Source organism: Punica granatum, chromosome 2 (assembly GCF_007655135.1).
Source record: "Punica granatum isolate Tunisia-2019 chromosome 2, ASM765513v2, whole genome shotgun sequence".
Taxonomy (NCBI): Eukaryota; Viridiplantae; Streptophyta; class Magnoliopsida; order Myrtales; family Lythraceae; genus Punica; species Punica granatum.
Genome location: NC_045128.1, coordinates 15,522,564 through 15,532,932, shown reverse-complemented (window position 1 = coordinate 15,532,932; position 10,369 = coordinate 15,522,564). Strand labels below are relative to the sequence as shown.

Here is a 10,369-nt window from a genome sequence, read left to right as displayed (position 1 = left end):
TTTTTGGTGAGACCAAGAATTGTGCTTAACCTATTGATGAGAGCAGTTAGCAAACAATCAGATATAAACGGATTAAGTTTCGGCAGATCCCATGCCATCAACACGAGACCCGCCGGGCCAGTAGGGAAAATTTTCCTCAAGAGGTAAATTGATAGGCAATTGATGCCATAAATAGACCAGGCTGAAGATCATTATATACTTCATTCTTAATGCTATTAATGTACAAAAAGATGCCCTCCAACGTACGTCGTGTGTAAGTAGCAAGCGGGTTTTGCCGGAAACCCGAAATCTCTTACCTTGTTTCTTTTCACAAGTCGTATGTCCTAATTTTCGTTTGATTGACCTATCAAAACAAAACCAGAATAGTGAAAATTCACATTGCCCTTAAGTTTTATTCAGCTGATAACGAATTCATATGATTCGAGAATCAAATTACTGTACGCGCATTTGGTATCAGAGAAAGGGATATGGAAATAGAAACTGTTATGTTGATGCAAATAACTTTTCTTTGTTCTAGTTCTCGAGTACCAATCATGACCTTACAAACTATTTTTTTAAATTATAAAAATAGATAATTATGCTTATTACATTATTAAAATAATTAATTTTATTAATAAACACAATTTTTAGTAATTTAATTAAATTTTTTAATTTTTAGAATTACCTTTCTTTATATTTTTAAATTTTTATTTTTTTTATTAATTATAAAAATTGTCATTAAAGTTATCTATTTATCTATAAAATCCATTATATTTATATGAAGGGCATTTCTGTCTTTTATCATATTCCTGTTCTTTCTATTCCTTATTCAACCCAACCAAATATCAGAATTATAATTCTATTCCCTGTCCATTCCCTCTAACCAAACACAAAAATTTCATCAGAATTTTCATTCTATTCCCTGTCTATTCTAATCCCAGTCTATTCTATTCCCTGTCTATTCTAATCCTTCGAACCAAACGTGCCCTTAGTATTTTGCACACTGAGAATTATCCTCCGGTCTCTTTAGAACCCAGAAGTTTAAATTTTAGTATTATGCACCCTTTATTTTAGTATGTTCTCCCATTTTGTACGAGTGTCGTAGATCTGTCAATAATTTAGCAGAAGAAATCCATAGGCATTACTATAGATTCGATCGCGAACAAAAGTCAAGCAAAAGTGTTCTACTTTCGTCAATTCTATGGCTTTGATCCTTATCAATTAAATGTATTGTAACTATTAAAATTTCTTAAGGTTTCATAAAGATTTAGACCATTCAAGGAAGGAGATTTGAACAGATTTAATTTACCATCTCTAAAGTGCATAATGCGACAAACAACTCAAACTTCAAGGTGCAAAATATATATGAAATGAATTTCGGGGTGCACATTCAAATTTTTCCCTGAACTTTTTGATACTTAACCCTACTGATAAAAGCTTTTTTTTTTGGTGAGACCAAGAATTGTGCTTAACCTATTGATGAGCAGTTAGCAAACAATCAGATATAAACGGATTAAGTTTCGGCAGATCCCATGCCATCAACACGAGACCCGCCGGGCCAGTAGGGAAAATTTTCCTCAAGAGGTAAATTGATAGGCAATTGATGCCATAAATAGACCAGGCTGAAGATCATTTATATACTTCATTCTTAATGCTATTAATGTACAAAAAGATGCCCTCCAACGTACGTCGTGTGTAAGTAGCAAGCGGGTTTTGCCGGAAACCCGAAATCTCTTACCTTGTTTCTTTTCACAAGTCGTATGTCCTAATTTTCGTTTGACACTATCAAAACAAAACCAGAATAGTGAAAATTCACATTGCCTTAAGTTTTTACTTCAGCTGATTAACGAATTCATATGATTCGAGAATCAAATTACTGTACGTCGCATTTGGTATCAGAGAAAGGGAATATGGAAATAGAACTGTTATGTTGCATGCAAATAACTTTTTCTCTGTTCTAGTTCTCGAGTACCAATCATGACCTTACAAATGAGAGATGAGATAACTTAAACCAAAAGAGTTACAGAAACATCCCATCTATTCCGCACCAACTTTGTACAAAAGCCACATCTTACCTTTGCAACCAACCAAGAGTCTCTCCAAACTGCTCAGAAAAGCTCCCGTATCGTTTGTAACTGCACATTTTTATAAAGTTATACATGTGGAACAACCGAAATATCTTACACTTCAAACTATACCTCGTCAATTATGCACCCCCGCTCGGTCACAGATTGAAAATCAGGAGAAAAGAGGGATCGAAGTTTTAACTTTTGTTATCCATCGTGCCCTCCACAGCAGATCTGAGTGCAACACTCAAAGCACCCTAAGCAAGCGAGAGCGCTGCAGAGCTGAGTCAGAACAATCACGAACTGGTCATTAAGTCGGGAGCAGCACTGTATGCAGCACATGCAGCAGCAGTGGGTGAAGATTTTCCCGCAGCAGTTAGAAGCCGCCTTCACTAAGATCTCTGCTGCCTCGGGCAGCTTCACTTGTTCTGCCCCGGGCGGTACGTTCTCATTGGTCGCCTGTAAGTTTCCGAACCCAACGCAAAGGTTTCTGAGGACGATGGTCTTCTTCTGTGCTCCTTTGGGGTCCTGTAGACACCATTGCCAGTTCCCATCAGAAAGTGAACCTTTGTTTGTTAGTAGTCACAGCAAAAGGTAACGCCTTCTCAAGCATTGAACAAAACTTGACTTATGGTTAATAGTCACTTTCACTTAATCGTCTACTCCTTTCAAGGATTGAACAATACTTGACTTACGGTTAATAGTCACTTTCACTTAATCGTCTACTCCTTTCTATAATGTTTCTTCTACGTGTTACTGACTGTTACACAAAAGAACAACTTTAACAAAATTTTCACCTGCAATAACTGTGACTTCATAACTCGATATCCCCTTGCAACTTTAACAAAGTTTCAGAAGGTTCGATATCACGAAGCAAACCCGATTTACACGAGCATAAGATTGTCAAACCAATTAGACTTTATTGAGCACCTCATAAACAGCTCAGACTCTCAGCATATATTGCCACTTCACAAAAGAAGTAAGGCGTAAAAGTTATTGAGCAGTTTATACAGTGAGAGAGTATATCGTGGCAATTGAAGGACAAACATACCTTCTCTGATCCAGATGTTTCTGTGGCTTTCGTTCCTTCATTGGTCTCTTGCAGGATCATACGGGTAAACTCTGAAGCAACACTGTTTTGCATGCTAAGCTTTGTGACCTGTAAAGGGCAAACCCGATCAACCAGTTTGGCAATGTAACCTCACAAAATGATACATGCACAAATAACATATGCTTGTCTTCTGGCGTTGACTGTTCTGAAACTGGGACAAGCTTGCAAGTAATGTAGAACACTTTCAAACATTTTTATCAGGACCCAGAGCAGACATGAAACAGTTGAGGCATGGTTTCAAGCCAACTGACTGTGCCCGTTAATATGTTCCTTTTGGATTTAAGATGCATTATGTAACTATCATAAAGCACATTAAATTTCAACTGCAGAGAGTTTTCTGGTTTACATCCAGTTTGATGAAACAACTGACAATTGATGCCAGTTTAGCAGGTGAACTGGCCCAATGAGTCCAGTTTCCCACGGCGTGTGGGCATGAATTTGCATCCTAGAACCAATCTTACGGAGTTCGGCTAACTATGCTTTCGAAATAAAGATTTGCCAAACACAACAGATAAAGAAAATTATACCTTCTCTTCAAGCAACTTATCTTCTGATAACCATGACTGAGCTGTGAGCTGATCGATCTGTGGCTTCGCACATACCTGAGCAGGAATAGATTCACACAAAGATGTTGACACAAAAAAAAAAGTTTCTAGTGCACTAAAATAAATTTCCATAAAATCCATGGCATATAGAAGCCTTCGTGGCAACCCAAGTTACCAGGTAATTTATGAAAGCTGAACTGGACTTTCTGATTGCCATGAGATACAGTTTGCTTAAAGCTCATAATTCAAGTTCCAGTTCAGGCGAGACATCTTGGCAAACGTAATAATGTTAACTCCTCAAAATGTATAAAGATTACACGACAAGGAAAAGTCTACCTTGTCGAGAGGAATGTCCTTTGCCTTGTGAATATGCAAATCTATCACATGAGTACTTGAATCTGCTAAAGTGCCAGTGACTTTAAGCTGATCAGGCAAACGACCATTGTATCTGCCGAACACAGTCAAAGGGAACGCCGATGATAGATCAGGGATACGAGAAGGGTACATCTGCAAAATCAGCTGCATGGATCACTTTTCTGGGGAAGGCATTGAGCATATGTATCACAGTACATGAAAATGTAATGCCAAGTTCACTTTGCTGGGATAAAGTTATTGCAGAATAAAACTGATAGAGATCAGAATGGAATTTCTTAAAGAATTTCAGCTTTTTCAGCAGAAGGATAAAGCAGTGCTGATTGCTATTTGGTTAATTTAAATACGACATGAAAAGGTGCATCTGAAGGTCCAAAGACCACAATTCCCCTTATATAAGTATCTACAAGGGAATGGCACGAGGTTTCAGAGACAACTGATGAGGCTTGTCATGCTGTGAGGTATAGAGAAAAGGTCCATATGCATGATTAGAAATAACATACAAGGAGACCAATGTTATGACCAGGAAACAACATCAATCAGATGGCTGAATCGGCAATAAAACTATTCAGCAACTTCTCTAAATTCACATAATTAGATGACATAACAGACGCCAGATGGATGAAATCTGAAACTACATTTGAACTCCATCTTAGAATATTGTACTGGCGTACCTCAATCTCTAGATCCTCCAGTGGCTCAATGGCAATATCTGTAAGAATCGTTGATGCCGCTCTCGAAAAAAGTGCTTCCATTCGAAGATCAATCATATCTGGATATTAATTGATTGAGAAACTATCAGAACACACAAACTAATCTTCTAAGGATTGCTGATTACTTATAAATTGTAAAAGGAGCAACTACAATTGCACTCAAGTATTCACAAAAAAGATTTAGATACAGTAAATGAATTTTGCAATCTTTAAACTGAAACCCGTATTGCCTATTCACCATGATAAGATCATTTTCTCATGCCATAGAAAGTATTACTCGTCACGTGGACCCATATCATGCGTCCTAAAACACTCCTGTGGATCTGCCGTTAGCACCCAGGAGCAGTAAAACTAACCCAGATGAGCTGATATGTCGTTAAATTGGAGAGCATATATTAAAAAAAAATTCTAAATAGTAGATATTAATACGATGCATATATAAATTCTCAAAATTAGACGAACTAACAGACCAGTTCCCAGTTCCATCCCTTCTAACATTCAATCACTGCTTGCAAATTATGAGATAATATAAAAGAAAATCAGACTTGTAAACTCAGAAACAACTGACCTACATCATATGCAGCATCGTATTGGCCCCTGCCTATAGTTGCAAGCATCCTAAGGAAATGATGATTACAGAATGTACCTGAAAAGTTATTCCAAGAAAAGTTAACAAAAGGAGCTGCCAAAGGAACAAGAAAAGGACTACATATTTAGATTACTCAACTACACAAATAAACAAATATCCCGCTAGGTAATGATAAAAGGAGTATGTGACATCCTTAGAGGCCAATTCTCCTAAATGATTAAAATCTCAGGGAAACCAAACAATGAAATAATGATATCAGACCAGAACATGGCTCGGTCTCCATAACCGATGTTATGTTTTATTATTATTATTTTTTCGCCCCTCTTTTTTCCTATTTTGCCTTCCACGTCGCACTAGCATAAGCCTGAACTAAAAGGATGTTGATATTAAGGTAAGAATATGTGATTGATGCAGCTTACATCGTGCTTGACTATGCCATTGGTCAGCTTCAAATCAACTTATGCTTAGGGTGTGTTTGTTTTATAAACAATGTTAAACTCAACTCAACTCAACTCAACTTCACTTATCTTCAATTCAACATCACAATCATTACTTTTTTTATTTTTTAAATATTTTTAACCATTCAATTCAATTTTTAATATTAAATTCTCTCAACTATTCATTACTTTTTCACAATTCAACAACACAATCATTACTTAATCATTATTTTCTCTCAATTATTTATTACTTTTTCATACTTTTTCTCATAATTCAACAATACAATCATTACAAACCAATTAAAACCAAAACTCAACTCAACTCAACTCTCAATCCAAACGCACTCTCACTCAACAAAGTTCTACTTAATTGATAATATTAATGTCAGACATAAGAAAATAAACTAACCCCATTCAAATATTAATGTATGGTTCTAACTTCTAAGTAAAAAGCCCAAGGAACTGTTACCTATGCCAAAAGTGAATATTTGGGGATGTGTTGATCTTCCATTCAATACTTTACTTTTCATCACATCGCAAATATGTCGCTCATCTTCCACAGTCCCATCTGTGATCAGGAAGATAATTGGAACAGAACCGCGACAATCTGATAGCATCTCTACTGCCTGAAAAGAATTATTTAAATTTATATATGCTCAGTAAATCGGTTTTATTTATTTATAGATCAGTCAGATGAAGGAGCGAGTTCTCTTTAATTTTTCCTTTCTTTATATGGCAGTTGAATATCTTTCCTGAAGAAAATCCTGAGAGAGAGTGAGCGCCACATTTTAACATTTGTGTATATGAAAACACTGTCTCACATGGTTACACAAGAATAAAAGGCCATTGTCTTGCCCTGTTGCCCAAATAACAAACAAAACCCCCCATAGTCTCAGATGCCTCTGTTTCAGGAAATCTGGCAGAAGTTTCCAAGTTTTTCACTTTTCTTTCCTCTTGATGAGGGAATATGAAAAGGAAAACGCTTACTGGGGCATACATTGAGGAATGTGAGACTACATAAATGCTGGTAAGTGTAATGCAATTTGCAAAACCTTTTGACTCTACTTCGTTCCTCAACAAGAATGATCACAAGATAACTAATTAAGAATTTAAGTATCGTTAAAGCGATAGGTTATTTTGTTCAATTAGATATCTGTGTGCATAAACATTCGTTGTCAATTTCATCTTCGCAACAACAGCAATAGTAATAACAATAATAATGAGAATAAAATAGGAAAAATGGTACCTTGTTTAGAGGATTCAAGATATTTGTACCATCCCCTGGGACAAAGTTTATCTCTATCCACTGGGTAGCCCTATCAATTGCTTCAGGAGTAGCCAATTCCAAGGACATCGACGACTGGTAAACCTCAGAATTAAAAGCTATTATCGCAAATGAATCTTCAGGCCCAAGCTTATGGAGAGATGCAGATAGAGCATTCTTTGTGTCCTCCAGTAGCTTTCCCTTCATACTGCCACTTATATCAACAACAAATACGACATCCTTTCTAAGCAACTACAGAAAGGAAGAAACAAGAAAAACCAGGTCAGCATTAAGCAAATTGATAAAACAGCCATAGAGCCGGAGAGTGCCAGACTAACCTTGCTACTCTTTTGGTTTCCAGGGAGAAGGTAAAGACAAAACATTTCTCTTTGATCAACATCATACAATGATGGAGATTGCACGAGCACATTGCCAATTATATGACTTGAAGAGACCTAGAACAAGGACCAAAAAGGTCAGGAAAGAATGCTCTTAGTCTACATGTCAGAGCAAACGAGGTATATGTAAAATTACAAAATGCATAAGAGAAGGGGAATCTGTATCTCACGGTATATGAGAAGTTAAGATCGGCATTAGACCATGAAAGAACTTCTGCTTCATATAAGAATCCCAAATTTCCCACTTTCCGCCTCAATTCCTGAAGAACCGAAGAAAGTACTTTAATGGAAATTTTTTTGGCTAATTTAGCTGCTAAGGCAGGATTCATAATAAAGGGGGAAAGAAGGAGCAGTTCAGACCTTCAAAGGATGGCTCGTTGTCTTGCACAAAACTTCGCTTTCTGTTCCAGCATCCACGTTCACCTCTATCCTTTCTTTTTTGGAGAGTTTCTTCCCAGCAGGGATAACATATTCGGGAAAGGTAAATGGCACATTCAAAGTATACTGACCATCACTAAATAGCAACTTCTGAGACCAGCAAATCTTGATCGAAATATTAGAACCCCCATCTACCTGAAAGCTCAAACACCCGTAAGTTCAGATGTTAGAATTATAACTAAATGAAACATGGTAAACCTTATGTTTCGACTTTCTACCTGAGGGACTTTTAAGGTAAATATGTGAGCTTTGAGAAAGCCCCCATCCTCTACTCGAGCTGCCTTGTCGATATCCTTCTTCTCTTCAATGGGTATGAATTGCGTGCAGTATGACTTCCTGGAGATAGTCACTTCAACACCTAGAATTGAACCCTGTTAGCCAAATAATATTGCTTGAGAAGACATAACAGACCAATGAAAAATAAAACCATATGTAATAAGTCCACTGATGGTTTTCAAAGTGTCTATACCAGTTCGAAAGCCGGAGAAATGTTAGCACAGAGTCTAGAGCAATCCGACAAACTATATGAATCAAACCCAGCTAATGCTTAAAATATCGAGTTGTTCTTTACCTCAGGTCATGAAAAAACTGCTATAGTGATGCGAAAATTACCTGCTCGCCCATAGGGACCGCGATACGGCAATCGCAGGACTTGCTGCCCATGACACAGTGCACCCGCCACGTCCCAGAGACAGATACGAAGGCGGTGTCCAGGTAGCAGTCGGCCTTAAGCTCGACGCTGTTCATCTGAAGGGGGATCAGGGCAGGGGGATCGGACCGCCCGTAGACATGGGGCTGGTAGCTCGGGATGTCGGGGTTATCCACGATGGACGGGTCGGGGATGACGGCATAGACCATCGGAGAGGAGGGCAGGTAAGACTGCAGCGACCTCTCCATGGGTGGCGGGGTCTTGGGCGGGGCCACCGCCCGGTCTTTCCCAAAGTAGAGCCGCTTCGAGAGGCGGATCCCATCATCCACCGATTTGATGAAGTCCTCCGCTGACATGGGATCTAATACGATCAATCAGTAAATCAATCTCCTCCTTCCCCACCCCAAGAACCAGTGCAGAAGAAAGAAATGGGGGGTTCCCCTGAAAGCTTGTCCGACGAACTCCCTCTCCGTTCCTTTCTTCTCGGATGAATCGAACGGGGAGAGGAGTACCCAACAAGTTGCTTGCAAAGGGTATGGCGAATGCGGGCTCTCTCCCTTTCCCCTCAGGGTGGGTTATACTGAAGATTCCGTGATGTTGCTCGAAGATGAATGATTTGAGATGGAAATGGGAAAGGGGTTGATCCTTTGGGGGGGGGGAGGAGAAGGAAGAAAGGTTCTTGCTTTGGCGTTGTCGATGGCCTATCGAATAACGCTCATCTCCTGCGCGGATCGGAGAACGAAAGGGACGGCAGCATTTGGCTTTTGGGCTACAGAACCCCCCACCCGACGCGTGGGGAAGTGTTGGAGCCCGTTGGGGATGTAGCCAATGGATGGTCGACACGTACGAGGTTTTGCCGACTTTGAAGTGCTGAGTGCGTGAACGGTAAATTTGAATGGCCGTTGACGCCCCGGAATTTCATGGGAAAGCGACAGCCGACAGCCTTTCGGATAATATTAATTAATATTTATTTGTATCAATTATTATTAAAAAAAATTTACAATTAGTACTTATCCTTTTCAATTATATTAAACAACCCATGAATAAAGAGGACGAGAAATCATTCCGAATATCTTGATTTCAAGTAATTATCTCGGACACGAAAAGTTCACAATAAGTAGATAATGATCAGGAGATGAAATAAGTAGTTAGATTTTAAGCGGGGCATCATCACATCATCCCATATGTAAAGGGAACAATAAAAGGAAAAAGACATTTGATGAGGAATCACTTTCTGATGAGGAAAATTGTCAGGTACACTATCTAACGGACTTAACACATTCTATAATTACTTACTGTTCAGAGGCAATAAAGCAAAAATCCCACACCTGACACGCTGAAGGAATTCTAGTAGATGGGGCTTGGAGTTTTTGGTTCGAGATTATCGCAAATTTATATAAGCCAAGTGAAAAATTTCAGATGGCGTCAAAGTAGATTAGTTGTTGTCAAACAGAATGTGTCAAAGTACGCCTTATATTGTACCTTCTCAAAAGAACACGGAAGATGCTGTTTGGGTTTGTAATCTAGTTAAAAAGCCAAGAAAACGGAAGAGAAAGTCTGCCCTAAGGTCAAATGTCAATGGCAAAAATCCAACACCGGCACCGTAAAGGTAATCCATGTGCTTATATGGAGTTTGGGCTCCAACATCCAACAACTGGAACTTTTGTGTTCGAAATGAGGTTAAAGCCATATAATCCTAGTAAAAATTTAAGAAATAATATTAAGGTCTCTTATCCGCGCTCTTGAACATGAAATACGCATTCCATATTTAACTTAGCTCAAACTCATTTGCTATACGATTAACCAAT

The 10,369-nt window shown here is 38.5% G+C and overlaps 1 protein-coding gene across 1 annotated transcript; it reads right to left on the bottom strand.

The window, feature by feature from the left end:
- Positions 1-1,888: 1,888 nt before the first annotated feature.
- LOC116196435 (inter-alpha-trypsin inhibitor heavy chain H3) lies at positions 1,889-9,298 on the bottom strand. The gene is made up of 13 exons (XM_031526153.1): positions 8,525-9,298; positions 8,131-8,283; positions 7,835-8,047; positions 7,645-7,734; positions 7,415-7,531; positions 7,059-7,328; positions 6,282-6,438; positions 5,355-5,432; positions 4,748-4,845; positions 4,038-4,208; positions 3,684-3,758; positions 3,097-3,204; positions 1,889-2,573 (listed from the first exon to the last, which is right to left on the bottom strand). The coding sequence occupies exons 1-13, from the start codon at positions 8,915-8,917 to the stop codon at positions 2,253-2,255; spliced, it is 2,244 nt and encodes a 747-aa protein (XP_031382013.1). The 5' UTR covers positions 8,918-9,298; the 3' UTR covers positions 1,889-2,252.
- Between the last annotated feature and the right edge of the window lie 1,071 nt (positions 9,299-10,369).